Source organism: Stigmatopora argus, chromosome 12 (assembly GCF_051989625.1).
Source record: "Stigmatopora argus isolate UIUO_Sarg chromosome 12, RoL_Sarg_1.0, whole genome shotgun sequence".
NCBI lineage: Eukaryota > Metazoa > Chordata > Actinopteri > Syngnathiformes > Syngnathidae > Stigmatopora > Stigmatopora argus.
In genome coordinates, this window is record NC_135398.1 from 16,770,330 (window position 1) to 16,793,732 (window position 23,403).

Sequence of the window (23,403 nt, forward strand, 5' to 3'; positions counted from 1 at the left end):
GCGGGCCGTCAGGGCCTTCAAGGCCTTCTCTGCTGGCCTAAGAAATATCTGAATCATATACAGACGCTCCCCTACTTACGAACATTCGAGTTACGAACAACGGTACATACGAACATGTCTGCAAATTGTGTTTATGTCGAAAAATGTTCGTAAGTTCGATTTTGTATTGCGCGCCTTTTTCCAAGTAGTGCTTCTTTCCGCCGCTAATACCGACGCCTGGCGCTGTGAGAGCTCAGCTCACCGAGCATCCACCTTCCTCTGCCCAGTTCGTTGGAATGCGGAAGTGCGTGAACGTATCTCCAGTGCGCAAAGAACCTTTTTCATTTGTTTCATTAAATATCTTGTGCATGCATTATTGAATATGGTCGGTGAAAAGCGAAAGGCTTCTATTGAGGGAGGTGCAAGGAAGAGGCAAGCCATTTCATTTGAAATGAGTGGCAATAATAACGAAGCTTGATGCGCGTCAGAAAGTGGTGAGCGTTGCACGTGAATACAACTTGAATCGTTCGACCATCAGTACCATTTATAAACATAAAGATCGAGCAGCAGGACCCAAATATTGAACGTTGCACAAAGTTTGCAAATCAATTGAATGATGCCATACAGTGCTACCACATCATTTATGATGAAAAAAAGAAAACTGCAATCGTCGTTAGATAGCTTCTTACGACCAGTTTCTAGTAAATCTCTCTCTCTCTCTAATGTATGTATACAGTACTGTATGTATTCTCTCCATTTTATTAAATGTTTTTTTCAGTACAAACCAGTGTGTTACTTATACAAGCCTTACACATACAAATGCACTTATATAAACCTTCAATATACTTATATAGGCCTTAAACATAAATTATAATACAAAATATAGCACTGAGCAACTTACGAACAAATTCAACTTATGAGCAATCGCTCGGAACCTAACTCGTTTGTAAGTAGGGGAGCGTCTGTATTATATTTTGTCCTTCAATACTTGTCTTTAGCTTCCTTTCATTGCTTTTCCCCCTGGTTGCACTGATTCCAGATGTGTGTTTCATATTGAAGCATTTAACCAAGCTCATTTCAGCCATTATTTGTTTGCAGGGTCAGAAATCAGTTCTGTGGGCTCTGCCGCTTTAAACAAGCGTCGATAAGACTGTTGCTTTAACCAATCAGGTTTCGAGTTGGCAACACCACAATGCCTTGTTGCAGGCGTAGGGATACGTCATTTTCTTCTCGCAGGCGTAGAGATACGTCATTGCCTTCTCGCAGGCGTAGGGATACGTCATTGCCTTCTCGCAGGCGTAGGGATACGTCATCGCTGTCACCAACTATGATTTGCTAGTGATTAGCCAGAGCTACCAAACTGTATCTGTAGCGAGCTGCACAGGCAAATATATTGATTTAAAGCCATTTTCAAGACGGACTATGCCAGAAATACGACAGGACAGGCTCGACGTTCAGCATTAGCTTTGATGGCGATAGAAAAGAAGGAAGAAAGAAAGGACGGTGGATATTGTGTACAGTTAAAAATGATTTTGGGTGAGTAAAATATGGCTATATTCCTAAATAATATTTCAACTGTGAGCCCGGTTCTGATTTCTGAAAAGCTCCAGTATTTGTATTTAATCAATAAATGCTGTTTTTGGCTGGATTTTACCCCATTTTCGGGCAATGTTTGCCGGTACGTCATTGACGTTCATCGCTGTCTTTTCCCGGGAAAATCACCCGCCTGGCCCGGTTGTAATGTCTGAAAATCTCCAGTATTTGAATTTAATCATTAAATGCTGCTAGGAAGTGGATTTTACTCCATTTTTGTGCATTAGCCATAAAATAGTTTTTGAGGGTTGGATTTTTTCGTTGAAGGCGCTACGAGAAAATGCACGGGATACGAGGCACGGGATACGGGGCACGAGATACGGGGCACGGGATACGGGGCACGGGGCACGGGATACGGGGCACGGGATACGGGGCACGGGATACGGGGCACGGGATACGGGGCACAGGATACGGGGCACGGGATACGGGGCACGGGATACGGGGCACGGGATACGGGGCACGGGATACGGGGCACGGGATACGGGGCACGGGATACGGGGCACGGGATACGGGGCACGGGATACGGGGCACGGGATACGGGGCACGGGATACGGGGCACGGGATACGGGGCACGGGATACGGGGCACGGGATACGGGGCACGGGATACGGGGCACGGGATACGGGGCACGGGATACGGGGCACGGGATACGGGGCACGGGATACGGGATACGGGGCACGGGATACGGGGCACGGGATACGGGGCACGGGATACGGGGCACGGGATACGGGGCACGGGATACGGGGCACGGGATACGGGGCACGGGGCACGGGACACGGGGCACGGGACAAGGGGCACGGGACACGGAGCACGGGATACGGGGCACGGGATACGGGGCACGGGATACGGGGCACGGGATACAGGATGCGGGATGCAGGATGCAGACGCGGAGATAGTAGTCTAGCTTTGAATGCTCTCTTGACGCCAATCTAGCGGCTGGAATTATTTTGTCAATTCACCCAGAATGACAGCGAGCACCGAATTAATGTGCTCGCTGTCATTGACAAAATAACTACAGCATGAACCGCGCATGGGGGAAAATGAAGTCGCAGGCGGCTTACCGTAGTTGCGAGACCTGTAGAGGGTGATGTACCCTATCGACTGATTTTTCTATTTTTATTTTATCGTGATAATAATTTTAATTATTTTAAGGTGCATAGTCGGCTTTTGAAAAAAATGGAGACTTTTAGGTGTGCCTTATAGTGCGGAAATCCAGTACTTATCTTGTCTAGTGAAGTATTGTACTTCTGAAATTGTGGAAAGATTTGTGTGCTGGATCCTGCTAAAAGGATAATGTAGATCAAGATATCGTTTTTGATAGCTACCAGATTCTAATAGGGATAACAAATTTGTCTAGATATATATTTTCAGTTAATTACATCAATGTAGCTGACATACTAACAAGAGGAGCCGCCCCGGAGGACCTCAGAGAGGGCTCCACGTGGCAAGATGGACCCAAATTCTTAAGGCTGCCCATACAAGAGTGGCCAAAGAAGTCGGCCAAAGAGGTCGCTGCCTATGCCAGGGAAGAAGTTAATAAACTCCAAAGAAAATCCTTCACAGCAGTACAGACCAGGTCACAGACGAAAAGGAGTAAGAGCGATGCACCATCTGCCGGAACAAGTAATCCGACCCATGCCACGAATGGGAAAGATCGGAGTATCCCACGAGAGGCTGCAAGCGGAGATGAGCCCCGTGCCCGAAGACCTCCAGCTGGATCTGCTGTGAAAGAACTGATCGATGTAAGGAAATTCAGCAGCCTAACCAAGTTGATCAGGGTCATAGCCTGGGTATGGAGAGCTGCAACAAAATGGAAAAGAGTATTGGGGAAAAAAAACTACAAAATCCCTTCCACAATTCTGCATAGAGATGTACGACCCATCATTGTCCTGATACAAGTGGAAGAACAAATATGAACCAACGAACCAACAAAGAAACGGACAATGAGCAACCAGTAACTGGGACCTCTCTGGGTTCAAGAACCGAGATGCCAAGTGGGAGGTGTCAAGTCAACTATGCAGAAAATACGTCTGCCCCCCTCCAGACCAACAGGGGGCAGAAAAACCCAATCAAACCAAACTCACCTCACTTCCTGCCTGAGGTCATAGGTCATAAGCCTGTATATAAACTCAGTAGGTGTTGGAATAATGATTCAAACCTTTTAAATCATTATTAGTAATATTTAATTAAAAAAGGAAAAACATCTTTCAACATAGCTGCTTACAACTTCGAAGGAGATGCCTTGTGACGTCGTCTCAGTCCACAGTGCATTCTGACGAGCGTCATACTCTTCGGTCCATTTAGCGGCACATAACCAAAACATTCAAAGGTAATCTGATTTAAACAATTGCATAAGCAAAAACAACTGTCTCAACTGTTTTGAACAATTGTATAAGCTCAACCGAATAACATCATGAAGGTTATAAAAACACTGTCACAACAATCTGTTTTTATCGGAACACCTGCGTAAGAATTTGCACAATAAGCAAAACAACGGCATTAGAATTTGCACCAGTAAGCATAATAATTTCTTTATAAGGTAAACAAAGCAAAGCAGTTTAATGTAAACAAAGCAGTATTTTCAAATCTGCTGCCGGAGTCTCGTCACAACAGTCTCACTGGGTCCTGCCGGGAGCTCTTTGAGGCCTTGAGGAGTTGACAGTGGAGGAAAAGTCCATGTTCCCATGACTTGATTTATAGCATTACTACTTATTGAAAAATGCTTACAACACATAGAATATTCCATAATAATTCTAACATTCCCTCCTTTTACTATATGTTTGTTATTCATTTTATGACAAATCCAAAAAGAGACAGGGATATCTCCGTTGGCATTATTAATTTTACCCGCTTAGGCTCTACTCGTTCGGCAGGTCTGAAAAGCAGAAAATAAGATCATTTTCGCCCAATCCATCCTCGGGATTACCATGCTCCTGGACTTCACTGTTAGTGTCAGCACGTTTCATCAGTAGGGGATATAATTCATGCAATTTAGAATTTGTAGGGGCAATCGCAGTGGTTATAAGTCGGCTCATCAAAGATCTTAAGCAGGGAATAATACAACACCCACATAATGTCAAAATCGTAGCAAAAAGGGCTAATAATTAGGCCAAATCATTTTTAGTGAGGCCACAAATCTGTCAGCGGACATTATTCTACTCCAGGATGCTTTTTCATCTTGCGGTTTAGGGTCTGCAGGCCATCGTTGGCCCTGGTGTGGGACCCAGTGGGGGGCGTGTTGTTGAGTGCAACATTTTCAAACGTTGCATACGCCCCCTGCTCCTTCAAGAAGCATTTCAACCGCTGCACGATCCTGGAACGCCATCAGACTAGTGGCTGCCAGTTGTTCCTTTATCGCCACAAATCCCTGTTCAGTATAATTTCCAAGTTTTTGGACATTGTAATGCAGGTAATTTATCCAATCAACATTTTTGTTTGGAGTAATTAAAAGAAAAATATACTCCCAACCTGCTGCGATCTGATTAGCCAACTTATACTCATCTGGTACGCCTCGTGGATGCCAATCGCATCAATGCATGTCGGATCACCCTCTCCGATCGACGCCGTCGCGAGGGGCCCGCCATCTTACCGGATTTCTGTGCAGCCAATTGTATCTCCTCTACTGTAGATGGAAAAACAGACACTGGTAATAGCAGTGAGACCAAGGCACAAAGTCCTGCTGTCATTTTGGCAGGAGTCGTATAATTTGTTTTGACCCCACCACCACCATAGGTCAGAACGTGGAATCAGGGGTGCAGTCTGTTTTAGGACGTGGGCACACCACGTCACATTTATCGCTCCCAGTGCCGGACCGTGCCCTGTGAGGACTAAGCAGGTAAAATGATTAAACGCGACATGTGTTGAAAAGTTATGCTTGTCCTTTGCTGCCGTTGTAACTGGGTAGACATTATTCCATTTCATACATTTTGGGCTTACATCTTCTTTTGTCATTATCTCCTTTACACAATCAGGGGTAATTTGCGCGGGTACTACTCTTAAGAGAGGTCGGCCCCCCATACATGTTATACAGGTTTGATACAGGTTTGATTTATAATAGCTGCATTTTCAACAATAACCAATTATTTCTTACCGCCTCCCGTTCGGGAACTCCCCGTTGCAGAAATGAATTCTCTGGTCATCTCAGATTTTAATTTTACTATGGCGGATCCGGGTGTTTCCATCTCTGACCTTCCCACCGTCTCCATAGACATGGTTCCACCTGCCCATGGACTTAGGAAAAACGTCAGACAAGGATCCACAAGTTAATTTGTCAGTCTGAATTATGATTTGTAATGCCCCCACCGTATGGGTTAATTTTATCGAAGGCCTGATGGTTTTTTCGCACACGTGTGTCATCCAAGCTTGCCAATCTAGACCAGTTTCTGCAACAAGGTTTCCCCAATCTCTTTTAGGACTGTTAGGTACCACACATATTCTATAAAATCCATGTGTATCCTTTGAAATGGATATGTAGCTTTTGTATCTTGACATAAGGGGGAATCGCCCGTGTTTTGGCCATATATCTGCATATAGATTGAATATATAACCTCCCCCTTTTTTGAGGCATGAAATTTACCATGACTCAAAATGGCAGCCCTCCCAGATAAGTCTTTTGTTTTTGTTTAGTCCCCCAGGTTCCCAAAATTTCCCATTGCAGAAATCAAAAATTTCATTTGGCGAAATTCTTTTCTTTTTTGTTTCTGTCCTACTCTGCCACCGCCGTCCTCGAAAGGCTTATCAGCGATTTCAGAAATATTCCAACTTGATATTAGAATATTGATAAATCTTGGTGGCTAGCCAATTGAAACACAAAAGACAGACACTCATCCACGCTCGCACTCATAATCAAGGAATTTAGAGTGCTCCCCCAATCATCAAGATTGATGCCTGAAGAAACTAGATAATTAATGTATTAGATTCACATGCCACATATCTAAAAATAGAAATTTGTTCAATTGCCACCGCCCCTTACCCCAGTCAGTCAGCATGTAGACTGCCATGCGAGTGGCTGTGATTAACTATTCGCCAATAATGCAATAACGGAAAAGTTGTGACACATTGAAACACACACACACCCCCTTTTTGTATTTTAACCGTTTGTAAAAACTTTATCTCCATGTTCTGGATTAAGTTACACCCCCTTTCAATGTTATCGAATTTTGCCCATTCTAGTCAACCCATCTACTTAAAGCATTTCTCCAAGGTTGATATTTTATAATTTGGAGATGTTATTTTTAAAACATAGACATTATTTCACTTGTTTCACACCATGGAAGGCCCTACCAGACTTTGTTGTAGATATTCCCCTTTATCTAAGCTTGTTATTGCCAATCGTTATCACCGTAACATTTAGGTGTATTAACCCCATAATTGCAATGCAGTAAGTTTTGGCTAAATTCTTAATGTGTATGCCCCTAAAGCAATAGACAGTAATAACGTCCCAATAGTCATCAATATGACCTATACCAAAGCATACGCCCCCTTCAGGTCAAACAAGGAACGCGTTTTGTGCACTTAAAGGCGCTCCATGTTTCTTCTAGGGAAACTATGCCTATCCTTAACCAATTATCTTATCTACCCCAGCCAGGTTCAATTTACCTAACAATTTGGATGAATGCCATGAAATTTCTCATGCCATTTCTGCATTGTTAAATTCATGTCTGATTTCTTTAACAACCAAATAACTCTTAATACCTAAGACATAAATTGCAAATCACCCCATACTATGTTTACTTAAGATAAGAGCCATTTCTTAAAGCTCCCTGTTACCACAAGAAAAATCTACAATAATTAAATTAGAGAAATCCACCTTTTACTAGGCATTTCCTAATTACAATTTTCAATGCTTATTAAAGGACCCACAAATTGTAACCAATATGCCATAATATTGTAAAAAATCCATTCATTTTTCTTTAACCAGCCAATCGTTTTATCCTCCAAAACTAGCTCTCTTCAATTAAGAGCCCTTTGAACTTCACAAAACAGAAAATAAAATAATAATAATAGTATTATTCCCAATTCCAAAGCTTTTACCAAATCAATCTTTGCCAAACTGATTTTCTATCACCTCGAAAGACATTGACCTTCATGCTCGCTGCAGAAGCAGCATCCTTATCTTTTGTTTACAAATTCCAAAATGCTCTCTTTTCTTTGTGCCCAATGCTTCGCCTCTTGTGGCTCCTGTGAGCAATTATTTTTTAGAGAAGACTAAATTAATAAACTAAATTAATTACTCTCCCGATATCCAACTATATCATCATATCATCATAGTTTGCCAAGACCCCATAATCACAATATGCTGCAAGCACAACTATAACATAGCAAAACCCATTTCTGCCCTCAAGTTTGCTTCAGCACCCCCAAGGCCAATTATTTTAATATTCAGCCGCACCAAAACAGAGCGCTCCCCCCGCAATCAAAGCATTATTCGGCAAGTTTAGAGTCTGACCAAAACGCAGTTTTGGCAACCCCGCTAAACATTTAATTTGCTGTTTTGTATTTCTGTTAACCAAAATATTCCCGCTAGCAGACGGGAACGAAACCAGGATAAGCCACAATAAGCCATTTCATTCCAGTACATTGACAGTACATTTAGTTACTATTAACAAGTATGCCTAGCACTTTGAAATAACCATTTTAATTGCCATTTTACAACTTTCAGCATCACACAAAAAAATCCAATTGAATTCATTCCCAAAGAATGTGATCTCTGGTTTAAAATTAACTCAACATCCTCATGTTCAAAATCCTCATTCAAATCATTTTGAGAAGGCCTGCCTTGTTTTTAGAGACATTTTTGTCCAGGCAATCACGCGATATATGTAATATATATAAGTATAATTTGAATGAGCATGCAACACATTTTTTAGCTGCTCCTGATAAATGCTGCCCACCGCGTGGTCTTCAGCGAGGCCGCTGTTGGCCTTAAAACAAGCTGTCATCCTGATTTGATATTCTGCAAAAGGCTCACCATCCCTCTGCTTAGCTCTGCTGATCACGGTATAATTAACTTTTGTTTTAAACTTCCCCGTAACCCGATCAATCAGTTCATGCACTCTCAAATTCAAATTACGACCGTCATGACACAACGGGCCACCATCAGCTTTTGGATTCGAACATCCAAATTTAGTAGGAGCCTGCTCCTTGCCCACATCAGTATTAGCAACTTCGATCATGGGATATTGTTCAATAAACACATCACTCATTGGCGGCGCCCCAGGCTGGGGAGATAGCGTTTTCTCCCCATGTCCCCCACGGGCCCTCCCGACCTGGTCATATTTGTCGGAGGGGGCCCTCCTTTTTAACAACAACAACAACACACTTCTTCCCCACCGGGCTAGTCGTCCTCTGTGGAATAACACAGCCTCTGTGTTTCCAGTCCCACCGTTATTAACTGATTTAACCCATGTATCATAAACCAATAATAGGTATCATTATATCCCTCCTGCTCCATTCTGTTAAGATTTCCCCCATGTTTAGCACGTATTTTATCCTGCAGTATCAATATCTTATGCATATTAAGCTGGCCAGCAAATCCATATTTATTTATCCATAAGTTTAGGTGTTTAACCCTTGTAGCGCTTTGATTTTCAACAATCCAATCTTTACACGGCAGACGTCAATAGCCGCTTTACTGTTTGCACCACCCATTTTTGGAGTGGATTTGTGTGTATCCCCGTAGTACCTTTTTTTCTTTAACAACTACGCACACACAACCAATGTCGACCACCACATTTTTATAGACCCCACTGTGTCTACCTGCTAGTGACTTGTATCCGCAGGGTTTTAAAATCGCCATCCCCAGGATGCGAGCCTTACTTCTCAAAATAAGGCCTTCGCGTGTGATGCCCTTCGCGCATTTTGGATCCCGTCAACAATATGCAGCCATCACACGCGGACTCGGCAGAAATGTCGAAAGATGCTTACCCAGAGGATAGTCGTCAACCGATTAGAAAACAGGCGCTGCTGAGAAATAGTCCAGCCTGGAAAAGGGATTCTCGCCGTGCACGGTCACTCCAGATATTAAACTGCAGCGTCTGGATTCCTTATCGGTGTGTTGACCCCGGCTACTCGAAGGACCAAATGTTGGAATAATGATTCAAACCTTTTAAATCATTATTAGTAATATTTAATTAAAAAAGGAAAAACATCTTTCAACATAGCTGCTTACAACTTCGAAGGAGATGCCTTGTGACGTCGTCTCAGTCCACAGTGCATTCTGACGAGCGGCATACTCTTCGGTCCATTTAGCGGCACATAACCAAAACATTCAAAGGTAATCTGATTTAAACAATTGCATAAGCAAAAACAACTGTCTCAACTGTTTTGAACAATTGTATAAGCTCAACCGAATAGCATCATGAAGGTTATAAAAACACTGTCACAACAATCTGTTTTTATCGGAACACCTGCGTAAGAATTTGCACAATAAGCAAAACAACGGCATTAGAATTTGCACCAGTAAGCATAATAATTTCTTTATAAGGTAAACAAAGCAAAGCAGTTTAATGTAAACAAAGCAGTATTTTCAAATCTGCTGCCGGAGTCTCGTCACAACAGTCTCACTGGGTCCTGCCGGGAGCTCTTTGAGGCCTTGAGGAGTTGACAGTGGAGGAAAAGTCCATGTTCCCATGACTTGATTTATAGCATTACTACTTATTGAAAAATGCTTACAACACATATAGAATATTCCATAATAATTCTAACAGTAGGCCAGCCTTGAAAGAAGACAGGCAACAAAGGAACCAGAAATACCCTTCAGACCCGATCACATGCAACTGGTAACCCTTTCAACAACCAGCTAACCCTTTTAACAATCAGCTAACCCTTTCAACAACCAGCTAACCCTTTCAACAACCAGCTAACCCTTACAACAACCAGCTAACCCTTTCAGCAAAAGCTAATCTGTTCAGAAACAGCTAATTTTCCTCTCACTGGAAAACTTCAATAAAATTGTAAACTGGAAGGATTTGAGTTGTTCCTGCTGTGAAAAGATCGGGGCCCCTTTTCAAGTTTGGGGCAAAATTTGAAGAAAGTAGAGAATAACTTGACAATGTTCTTATGACCAGCCTCTCATGTCTGCTTTATGCTTGTATATCAAAATTTGTCACGTATCTCAAGATAAATATTTGCTCAAAATTTTACTCGTATCTCAAATTGCTCGTATGTCGAGGTATTACTGTATGTATATTAAAAAAAAAGACTTTTTTAACTATAGTGTATGTTCTATTTGTTTTAGAAAACCAGGATGTTCAAAATATTTAAATAGAAAACTATCATAGAAGAAATGCTCTGTGTTGGATTCTACACCCCACAATACATTTAAACAGCTTTTAGATCTAAAGAAAGAAAAACTATTAATCCCAGTATTATTATGGTAGTGCTGCAATGGGAGTAGGGTAATTATAAGATCCTTATTTTCCTTAACTGAAGATTGTGTGTGTACTTTTTTGACAGGGACAATTGAGAATCAACCCCAAGAAATACCATGAGGCTTTTATCCCATCTCCTGTAAGTCAACTTGGGACTTTTAGCCATAATTTTGCCTTCTAAAAAATAATTTAAGTGATTGTTTACAGGATGACACACGAGATATATTTTTAGATGGAGTAATTGCTCGGAACAGGGCATTAAATGGAGATATAGTTGTGGTGCAAATCTTGCCACAGGAGCAATGGAAGGTAGGGTATACTTATAGGGTTATAATTTTCACAATCTGATTGGATAACATAACTGATTCATTCTTTATTGACTGAATGTTTATTTATGTAGGTTGTTAAGTCTGACACTGATTGTGAGGGATTAAGTGAGCCAGAGACCCAGAAGGAAAATGCGCTCCACCCAACCCAGAAGAAGTTGATGCAAGTACCACTTGTTTCTGTGCAAGAATATCATAGTAACCAAGGTAAATTAACAGACAAACCTTTACACTCCCAACTCTTTCTATAATTTTGATACAGTGACCCTTCTTCACTTTGCGGCTTAAACTTTCGCGGATTCACTACATCACAGATTTTTTTTCTGGTATTTATAAAAAAGTTCCTAAAAATGTTACGCTGAAACTTGCAACCGGAAGACTAATGAAAAATGGCGGAAGTCAGGGCACTACTTCTTCTGGGCTGAAATGGTTTGTTCCAAGCACAGAAGAGGAAGCAAATACCACAGAAAAAGAAAGAGCGTGCCAAAAACTATAAATACCTGCGAAACACGCAGCCTGGCCTTTTCTTGTTTGCAGTGGGTTGCAGTTCGCATCACGCACAGAGAATATACTTCGAGTCAATTCCAGCTTTGTTTGGATTTTACATCACCACTGAAAATGCCTCCCAAGCGTCCAGAATCGTGTAAAGCACATGTATCAAACCGATTCCGCCGAGGGCTGCAGTGGGTCCTGGTCTTTGTTCCAACCGATCCAGTGCCGACATTTTAACCAATCAGGTGTCTTCTAAAATAAGTAGCACCTGACTTTAACTGATTACACTTGCAAAAGGTATCCTCTGGTTGAGTTGGAATGAAAACCTGCACCCACTGCGGCCCTTTGAGGACCGGTTTGACACCCCTGATTGTAAGGCTTCACATGAGGCAAAGAAAAAATGATAGATGACCGAAAAGGTGAAGTTGCTTGACATGCTGAAGGCGGGCAAAAAGTATGCCGATGCAGTGCGCCACTGCGGCATCAATGAATCTACCGTACATAAAAAAGGAAGATGCCAACATTCAAAAGACGGCCACCATATCCTTTTCAAAGGACATCAAGTGAGTAGTAACTACGAGGAATAAAATTATCGTCAAGATGGAGAATGCCCTATCAGTCTGGATTTCAGAATGCTTTTCTGGAAGCGGATGCCTTCCCGTACAGTTTTATTCAAGGATGAACTTAAAGGCCCAGGGTTTAAAGTTCCCAAGGATCGCCTGACATTCATCATGTGTGGGAATGCTGCTGGCTTCATGGTAAAGCCAGATTTTATTTACAAGTTTGACCGTCCCCACAAACAAGAACAAAGCGTTGATGCCTGTGCACTGGATGAGCAACATGAAAGCTTTGATCACGAAAGCTCTCACTAAGGACTGCCCCCAACACCACTTCACTAATTCAACCTATAAATTGGGGAGCTATTCATTCCTTCAAGGCCCTATACAAAAAATCAACAGCGGGCAACGACGAGGACGAGGACAAGAAGAGGGTTAGAAGAACGTGGTCTTTCATTGAGAAATCTCTAGGAGATCTTCGATACGGCATGCAATTTGTCCAGAAGATTGATGACAACATGGTCAGAGCCATCAAATTTGGTAAACATCTGGGTGCTGTAATGTCTTTGTACAAAATATGAAACAGCAGTCACAACTCCCCATCACGATGTTCCTTCTGCGCCGAAAACCTGTCGCAGGAGCTCCTCCTGCTTCCCCTACAGCACCCCCAGAAGAGTCAAGCAGCGCAGACTTAGACTAAAACAACCATCAAACTTTTTTTTAAAATTATTATAACCGTCAACCTTTTTTTTATCATACCCATCAACCTGTTTTTTGGGTTACAACCATTAACCAGTTTTTTTTAATTACAAACATTAACCTGATTTTTGGGGCATTTATTTTAAGTAGAACTATTTTCAGTGTGAGTACAGCATTTAAAGTACAGTGGTACCTCAACATACAAGTGCCCTGACATACGAGCAATCTTGAGATACGAGACAAATTTTTATATACGAGCAGACAGCGGACGCGAGAGGCTGTTCATAAGAACATCATGGGGACTGTCTCTCTCCTCGCAATGTCTCTGTGGTCGCAACTCCCTCGTGTAATGTCTCTGCGAGCACTGGGTGGAGCATTGCATTTTTTCATTGTTTTTTCCCATTAGTCAGTGTGAATGGCATATATACAACTTCTCGTTGGCAAGTGGTCGTGCGTTATCCTATTGTGAGGACATTTGTGTGCATCATTTTGGGAATATTTTGAAGGGAATATAAAAGCAAACAACCCTCGATAGGTTCCTTTTAGCTGCATCTGAAACTCAGGGTGGAGGCGGGGCAAATAGAGCCAACCCGGGGAAGAAAGGCATCAAAATTTAAAACAAAATTAGAATTAAATTTAGTGTAAGGTTAGATTAAATTTATTGTTCAGTGTCTGCATCGTAATCCAAGTTCATTTAAATTTGTTTATGTTATGTTACGAGCGCATTGTCGTGCAAAAAGTCGCGACCTCCTCTCTCTGTCCGTCTCTTTTCCCTCCGCGAAATCCGTCAAATTTTAATAATATTAAACACATTTTAGTGCTATTAAGCCACTAGTCATTTGTTACTTTGTTAATGGATGGCGAATTAGAAAAAAATCAAATGTTTTTCCAATCCAATATCCTGTTTTTGGTGTTTTTTCAGAGGCTTGGAACAAATTAATTTGTTTTTTGTTCATTTCTACGGGAAACGTTCGTTTGAGTTACGAGAAACTCGACATACGAGCTCAGTCCCGGAACGCATTAAGCTTGTATCTCGAGGTAACACTGTATATACACATTTTTACATAAAAGTTATATTTAGATATTAATACATTATAGTCTTTTGATATAATCACAGTAACCCCTCGATTATCGCGTCTTCACTTATCGCAAATTCACTACTGCGCAATTTTTTTCCGCTATTATTTATTTATTTATTTCCGATTATCGCGGCCATATCTGGTCTACATTAACCACGATATTCAAGGGATTACTGTATTTAATAAATATCCACTTTTTGATAATTGGACTTGTGTACTTGTATTTATGTATCGGCACGAAACCATGTATTGTTGTAGTAATATCGGGGGTGGTCCTACTATGCAGTTTTTCGTTTATCGCAACTATGTCTGATCTACATTAACCGCGATATTCAAGGGATTACTGTACACTGTTATATGTAGTGCCCCTCAAAATTCACCGTTCGAAATCAGTTTTTTTGTGCTAAAAAATTGGCACTGAGTTTGGGGGGAGGGCAGCTGAAACACGTCTCGGTACCAACAAAAGACCAAGCATTCCATCATTGTTATGGGAGCGTGAGATCTCTTCCTGGTCAGACGGAGGAGCTGTCGGTGCTTGCCGGGCTGCAACAGGAGAGATGTATGCTTGCGTGCTTTGAAGCCCCCCACTGGCCTCTCCACTGCTGCTGATCAGGTGATAGGACAGCTTAGGAGGATCTAGGCAAGGAAGGTGATCACCTCCAGACTACTGAGGGACTGTGCGGATCATCTTGAAAGAACGATTCTGCATATTTAACCTCAGTCTCAGTCTGCAGAAGGTCCCCATCTTGTGGACTTCCTGTGTGTGGCTCCAGTTTTTTACCTACATCTACAATGCTCTTTCGTAATACATTTCACTCCTTTGTCTAGCAATTTTTATGCTTTTCTCATAATGCAGAGATTTAAGCATGATAAAAGAGAAACAACAACAATAATGATAGCGAACAGACTCCCGTCGCCCAGTTTGATAGCAAGGAAAATACACCACATACACATTAGAATCACAGCTGTGAGAACACTTGGAGAGAGCAAAAAAAAAATGAAAACACAGGACTGTTACATACAAATTTGAGTGCACTTAGCCAATTCAGACGACCAAAATAAGTTATGTTTGACTCTTTTCCCTAATAAAACCCCCCAGTTTTCTTTTTGTCTCTTTATAACTACCTTTATCATTTTTTATCATCTCATTTTCGTTTATCCTCATTAGGGTTACGGGAGTGTTCGAGCCAATCCCAGCTGTCTCCGGGCCATAGGCAGGGGACACCCTGAACCGGTGGCCAGCCGATCGCAGGGCACAATGAGACGGACAACCATGCACACTCGCACTCATACCTAGGGGAAATTTAGAGTGTCCAAGCAGCCTACCCTGCATGTTTTTGGAATGTGGGAGGAAACCGGAGTACCCGGAGGAAATCCACGCAGGACTGGGGAGAACATGCAAATTCCACACATGTGGACGTGACCTGGAATTTAACACAGGACCCCAGACCTGTGAGGCCGACGCGCTTATTATTGTTATTGTGATCGTGGTCGTGATCGTGATTGTTGTTATTATTATTATTATTGTTATTATTATTATTGTTGTTATTCGTATTATTTTAATCTTTTTTTAGCTGAATTTACTTTTAACTGCAGGTATACCTTTTCCTCATTTTATTAAGCTGGCCAGCAAAGTAATATTTTACCATCCATAAATTTAAGCGTTTCAACCTCGAGGCGGACAGGTTCTCAACAAATTTTCAATACTGAATCAGAGCTGCAATTTCCTCATTCTTTTGTTTTCCTCAGGTTATCAACACACACACACACACACACACACACACACACACACACACCACAAACATGCACTAACGAATGGAAACATTCACCAGGACTCACTGGAGATGTCTTCAACTCTTTTAAATAAGGTACCCAGGTGCTGAACCGAAGTCCAGCCCATTAAAAGGGGCTGAATTGCCGTGGCCATGGTCTTCCCAGATATCGGCTCAGCCGCTGGGTCCCTCGGCGTATTGACTCCCAAGCTCGAAAGACTAATAATAAAAATAAATGTTAGGTTCGTCAACAAATCAACTAGCTTTGTTTAATGTCAATAAATCAAGAGGACAGTGACTGAGATCCGCCGTCCTTCGCAATCGGTCTGACGTCTGAGCACAGTACAATGAGAATATGAAGGACATCTGCCCTCCTTCGTGATCGTTTCGGCAATGTCTGATAAGGCCAGCCTGACCCTGGCTCATGAACACATCTATCTGCCACAGTACGTGTTATCTAGACTAACAGGCACCTCAATATTCCACAATAGGAGTGAGGGTGCACTAACATCACTTTAATAACGTGCAAGGTTCTCAAAAACAGCAGACTTGTAAACCAAAGAACTGAACCAAACCTAACAGGGAAGCACTAGACATGGGGAGATCACACGTGAACACACGACAAATACACCAGGTTTAAATAGACAGACATTAGTTGACGAGACACTCAGAAACACCTGGGTCACATGAGAGACCGCAAGCAAGAGATACACCAGGGGAGGGCAAACGACAGGTGAACTCAATGGGCAATCGGAAGGAAAAACAAATGCATTGTGTACACATTGTGGCATTGGTCCTTGCTAGAATGGAAAACCAAATTACTTGTAGAGTGGTGGGGTGGGCCAGAAAGCAGTAATAACACTGAGCTTGCCACTTCATCCAACTCTTCTGGAACAATCCCAAGGCGTTCCTGGGCCAGCCGGGCAACATAGTCTCTCCAGCGTGTCCTGGGTCGGCTCCGTGCCCTCCTCCCGGTGGCACGTGGAACCTGCCTGGAACACCTCACCAGGGAGGTCTCTAGAAGGCATCCCAGCCAACTCATCTGGCTCTTCTCGATGCAAAAGATGAGTGGCTCTACTCCGAGCCTCTCCCGGATCGTGTGCAGTCATTTGGTCGCCGGTCTTTTGGTCGCCGGACTTTTGGTCGCGGTCTTTTGGTCGCCCGGACCCAAACAATGGGCGACCAAAAGACCGGCGACAAAACAAGGTAAAACAACACGGTCTACGCATCAATAAAAGCCAACAATGGCCCTGAGCAGTTTCACTGAGCGGACGTGTGAGTGTATAAGAGTTTGTATGTACATGAGTTGTCCCCTTAGGAAGGGACGTCAGTCAGGGTCTTAACAAGTTCTCCAACAAAACACAATTAAAGTACGGGAAATTTGGAGCTTTTGGGCGACCAAAAGACCGGCGACCAAAAGACCGGCGACCCAAAGACCGGCAACCAAACGACCGAGAAAGTCCGGACACCCTGTGGAGGAAACTAATTTCAGCCGCTTGTATCCGGGATCTTGTTCTTTCAGTAATGACCCACCGCTCGTGACCATAGTTCCTTCTTTACCTTTTTTTCCAAGATGCCGCCGTCATGCGGTAGCCAGTGGCAGTAGCTCTGTCCACTCTTATTAGTTTTTCGTGTTTTACAGCCTTTCTATCTTTTTTTAATTACATGTTAATATTTCTTAATACATTCCATTTTACTTTACTTTGTACTTTATACTTTTTAATTTAATGTTTTTACAACTTTCTTTGTTCTGTTAGCCTGGCTTCTTTCTGCTACTTCTTTTTTGGAAACATTCAGCCATGCCTACGCTGTCATACACATGGGGCTAGCTGTTACAATACGCTGCAGAAGGAGCAACACCTCAATGCCGCTGGAAATTCGGAGCTGGACAACAGTGCCGGGAGAAGAAGCGACGCTTCAGACCAACCATTCCATCATGGGATAAGATGGAAGAGCTGCCGGCGCTTACCAGGCCGGAAACGGAGTCGAGGGGTTTTACTCTGCTACTGTTGTCTTCAGCTCCAGACTACTGAGGAACTGTGCGGATAAGCTTGGAAGAGTGACTCTGCATATTCTCTACCTCAGTCAAAGTCTGCAAAAGTTCCCCATCTTGTGGAAGTCTTCCTGTGTGTGGTTCCAGTTTTATCCAACTCTACAACGCCTTTTTCTTGAGTCTGCATCTGTTTTTGCTCCCGCAACCAAGATGGCACCGCTCAAGTGGCAGCCGGTGGCGGTAGCTCTGTCCGCTCTTGCTGGTTTTGTGATTTTGCTCCTTTTCTGTCTTAATGATTTGATTTGGTGATTCCTAATGATCCCACATACTTTGCTTTGCTTTGCTTTGTACTTTGTGCTTTTGCTTTATTCTGCGGCCTCTGCGACTGTATTGTCTAACTTGTAACTATGTGTAACTATGCCTTTCCTGTATCTGCATTCTCACCCTCTTGCTACTGTCACAATGAAATTTCCCGACTACGGGATGAATAAAGTTATGCAATCCAATCCAATCCAATCCAACCTCAATGGACCAATGCAGAATTTGCATCAATGCAGACCCCGCACCTGGCCGCCTGTTGATCTCCCACTGCATTTTTCTCTCACCCCTGAACCAGATACTTAAACTCTTCCACTTGGGGAAGGACCTCATCCCTGACTCAGAGAAGGCATACCACCTTTTTCCGACTGAGGTCTATGGTCTCAGATTTGGAGGTGCTGATTCTTATCTCGACCATTTGGCACTCAGTTGCGAATCATTCCACTGGGAGTTTGAGATCGCTGCCTTATGAAGCCAACAGAACTTCATCTGTATAACGCAGGGATGCAATTGCGACACCAACAACTCTGCGGATTCCCATTGGCCAAAAAGCCTGATGAGTCTCCTTCAGCCTGACGGCATCTTTTACCCCCGGTGCTCGCCAGCAGGTTGTGGGGTTGCCACCACGACAGGCACCGACCACCTTGCAGCCGCAGCTCTGGTCTGCGACCTTGGCAATACAGGTGTGGAACATGGTCTCCTAGGACAGCTCCACACTTCAGACTCCACAGACTCATGCAGGGGGTGGGGGGTGCTGTCCATGATGTAAGGACACTCTTATGCTTGACCATGGTGTTCATTATTACCAATCCACGATGAGTCCAGTCCAACATTAGAAGACCACTCGGGTTCTGATCAGGGGGGCCGTTTTTCCAAATCATTACCCTCCAGGTCTCACATTTATTGGCCCCGTGAGCATTTAATACCCCCAGCAAAACTGGAGTTCCCAAAAGGTGCGCTTGCCAGCACCCCATCCAAGGACTCCAAAAAGGGTGGATACTCAGAGCTCCTGTTTGAAGTTAAGCGCAAACATCAGTTAGGTCCCATTAGGACCCTCTTGTCTACCGGGGTGAACCCCATTGTACAGGAACCGAACGTGGGCGACTCCAGAGTTGAAGCGTGTCCAACCCCTCTCGAGAGCTAGCGGTACCATAGTCCAAACTGTGCTTAGAGGAGAGTCCGACCAGATCGAACCGGAACCTCTCATCCTTATGTACTAGCTCAGCCTCCTTCCCAACCAGAGTGGTGGCCAAGCCAGTTTCTGCAGCCGGGGATCAGACTGCCAAAGATCCCTCCTTTGGCTACCGCCCAACTGTCTTCGCACCCGACCTCTTTGGCCCCTCCCACAGGCGGTGAGCTCATGGGAAGAGGACGCCATGTAGTGTCAGTGGGCTGTGCCCGGGCCCCATGGATGCAGGCCCGGCCGCCTGGCACTTGCGATCATCTCCCACCGCCAGGCCTGGGTCCAGAGTTGGGCCCCTGGTGATCTGCATTCGGGCAAGGGATATTGTGGTTCATTCATGCAACTCATCCTAAGAGGTCACCTGAGTCATTCTTTGTCTTGTCCCTCACCTCGGACAATTTTGCCATTGATGACTCTACCAGGGGCACAAGGCCCCAGACAACTTGACTCCGAGGATCATTGGGACACTCAAACCCCACCACCCTGATAAGGTGATGACTCATTAGGAGGGATAACAATGTTCATTTAAAAATGCCTAAGAGAACAACTGGTCAAATACAAACAAAACAGTTTCTGCCTATTACTTAGAGATTTAGCACTCACTTGTTCTCAGCTTCTGCCCATGTTTCCACCATTTTTTCAAGCAGATTTCATGTATTTAAAAGAAAATAATTTCACTGACTTTACAGTACCTTTAAATTGAATCTTTTTTTGTCATCATGTTTGCAGATCTGGAAAATATCCTCCAATCACCATATACTGATCAAGTACTTCAAATCACTGCTAAAGTAAGCTTTCTACTTACTGTATTTTTCGGATTATAAGGCATCCCACATTATAAAGCACACCATCAATGATCAGGTTTCTTTACATACAGTAATCCCTCGAATATCGCGGTGAATGTAGACCAGACATGGCTGCAATAATCGAAAAATTGCGAAGTAGGGTCACCCTTATTATAACTTTTTTTCTTCAGTGCTGAGTCCTAGTAGCGAGAGTGGCTTCCGCTTACTAGTTTCAGCGTGGATTTTCACATTTTTATGAGCCTTAAAAAAAAAATCTTTCAGCGCTGAGTCCTTGTGAAGAGAGTGGCTTCCGCTTACGAGTTAAAATTAATAATGGAAAAATTGCAAAGTTGTGAATTTGCGATAAGTGAGGATGCGATAATCAAAGGATTACTGTATATAAAATGGATCTGATTATAAGGGTTACTAAGCAAAACCAAACAAATAATTCAAAGTTTATTAAACTCTTCACGGGAACTCTCAACATTATTTTATTATAACACATGAAATACAGATCAATACGCTCCTGTTCCACATATCCATCATACACTGTTTTTTGTGTCTGTCCCAGTCTTGTTACCATTTAGCCATTCAACCAAGATTCCAGTCTTGGTGAAAAGCTTGTATGCCAGTTCCTGTATTTACTCCCATATAAGCCGCTTTTGTCGGACAAAAAAATAATGACTGAATTGAGGGGACGGCTTATATGCGCATAAAATTTCCATTAAATGTGTGAAGCCATTAAATTCAAGAAGAAAAACGTACCTATCTTGCATAAAACATGAAAAAACTCACGTTCCCATCACTGCTCGCTCGGGGCACAACCATCTTACCTAGATCCAGGGCAGCCATCTTACCTAGATGCGAGCAGCGTTAATTTTGAAAAAAAAAAATCCACTTTGATTGTTATAAATGTCCTATGTTTTCATTAAAAGGCAGGTTAAATGCTCCTATTCGTTCCGGCACAGCTTGGGCTCCTATCGTTGTAGTTTGAGTTGTAGTCTTTAATAGAGAACACACGAACATTTTCAGTAGAGTTTGATTCAATGTTCATCAAAGTTGACTGGAAAGTGTTGTCAAAGAAGAATGCTCTAAATTGTCAATTACTTGGATTTGAGAAGCTGAAGAATCATCTGTGGGCCTTCATCTCACTCTCTGTTAGGAGTATCTAGGTAAATGGTGTCCCAGCGCTATCAAAGAACATCACAACGCTAAGTTAACTTGCTAATATTGATTTTTTTTCCGTTGTATTTCTTGTTCAAAAGTGACAAACTATTGGAGTAATATTAACCATCGAAAGAATTGAGATATTTTGACATTAGAAGCAATATGGCTGCCACATCTTAAACATCTGGTAAAAAAATGTAATTTCTGTAATTAGAAAGCATCAGGTTCTTATCAAGATTATTATTTCTTTCAAATTAAATAATTTGATATTTTGCATTTACAAAGACAGGCATACTAAAACTTCCTTATGTTATTGACCCTAATGTGCCACTTGTGATGATTTTTCTTAAGATTTTCCCTTCAAAGTAACACATTTGTACTCCTTATACGCGAGAAATTATATAATTCCAAAATTTCAAGGCAATTTTCAGGGTGCGGTTTATACGCACGGGTGGCTTATATGCGAGTAAATATGGTAAGTCTGATATCCTAGCACATGCATCTCCAATCCATTGGCATACATATATTGGGGTAACTTGCCCGCTGTTGAATCCGCCTTTGATATGTTGATCTTATGCTACCACATGGTTTTAATTTTAACTTTGAATTTTTCACATCAATATCAATTGTTGGATTTTTTAGTTAATCCACCCGGAATCATGGCTCCGAACTAGTTGTGTTTACTTGGTTTTGGCGGGTTTGATAGGTGAGATCAGGCGCACATGGAGACAAAAAATAAAAGCTATCCAGTCCCTGATGTAAACATCTCCACTGTGAGTTATAAATCTGAATGGCAAATATGTCTGATGCCATATACATGTCACTCCATGAGGCTGCACATTACACCACACCGTGGGGCTAATGATCACTCCTCTGGGCTGCGTAACACACCGAAACTATTTAATAGAAACAAATTACTCAAAAGGTACAACAGGTTCATACACAAGACGTACAGTCGAGTTTTTGGAAAAATAAAGGATTTGGGGCCTTATAGACTGAAAAGTATGGTAATAAAAAATATAATTGATGAAAATCCAATTATCCTTGATCTTCATGATTTCAAATTGCTTATGACACCATGCTTATAATTAATATACCATACCAGGTGGTGTACATTGTTGAAAAGAGGCATTCAAGGGCTGTGACAGGGTCCCTAAAATTTCTACCAGACAAGCCTTTTGCCTTGTTCTCCCCTGTGGATCACCGTGTGCCAAGGATGAATGTTCCCCTGACTGATTGTCCTGAAGACTTTTGCTCCCGCCCGAGTGACTACGCCAATACACTATTCATCTGCCGCATCACCAACTGTCCGGCTGACAGCAACTTTGCAGAGGGGTGAATATTGCAGAGTGTAAACTACACATTGTCATGTTAACAACCACACCTTACCCTGTGTTCCATAAGTCGACTGGCGAAGACATTGGGCCAAGCTGGGGAAATCGAACCCGAAACAGAGGGCCTTCTGATAGAGTATGGTGTAGATTATTCAGAGTTTTTGAGTGAAGTGATAAATTGCTTGCCCAAAAATTTCCCCTGGAACATACCACCTCAGGAGATAGCCAAGAGAAAAGACTTAAGGTGAGACTTGAACAGTTATGCATAATATAGTTCCATTCTTACAAAGCAACTGTAACCCCAGTTAATATGCAGTATGAAGTAAATGTGTGTGTGTGTGTGTATATATATATATGTATATAAATATAAAATATACACACACATTTACTTCATAATCCTTCCTCGCTGAACTCGGGTTTCCTAAAAAGTTATGGAGAGCACCGTTGGTGTCCGGCAGTGCGTTGGTGTCTCGTTGCTGCTTTGGTTAAACAAGTCAAATTTGCAAATCCAGTGTTGCTCCAAACACCATGTCGTTCGGTGGCAAATAACAAGCACTCCCAGCAATACAATTTGCAGTGTTCCTCGGAGCCCGTGAGCCAGGAGTAGCGCTTGTAGTTAGCAAACTGAATGTGGCGGACAAACCCTTTTCCCGGTTGTAACAAGCTTGCTAGCTTCGGAGTTGACCGCCCTTTCTTAATTATGTCCATTTTTTCTGGAAAAGTCCATCTGGAAAATGGCTTTGCCAGCAAATCTGC

The 23,403-nt window shown here is 42.6% G+C and overlaps 1 protein-coding gene across 5 annotated transcripts in view; it reads left to right on the forward strand.

Moving 5' to 3' along the window:
* The window catches only part of dis3l2 (DIS3 like 3'-5' exoribonuclease 2), a 73,507-nt gene that overhangs the window by 15,871 nt on the left and 34,233 nt on the right, over nucleotides 1-23,403 (forward strand). For all 5 annotated transcript variants that reach the window (XM_077614380.1, XM_077614382.1, XM_077614381.1 and 2 more), the window contains 6 exons: nucleotides 11,028-11,081; nucleotides 11,150-11,251; nucleotides 11,343-11,475; nucleotides 20,091-20,149; nucleotides 22,419-22,648; nucleotides 22,718-22,891. In XM_077614380.1, coding sequence (XP_077470506.1) covers nucleotides 11,028-11,081; nucleotides 11,150-11,251; nucleotides 11,343-11,475; nucleotides 20,091-20,149; nucleotides 22,419-22,648; nucleotides 22,718-22,891 — 752 coding nt within the window. The remainder of the gene's footprint in view (nucleotides 1-11,027; nucleotides 11,082-11,149; nucleotides 11,252-11,342; nucleotides 11,476-20,090; nucleotides 20,150-22,418; nucleotides 22,649-22,717; nucleotides 22,892-23,403) is intronic.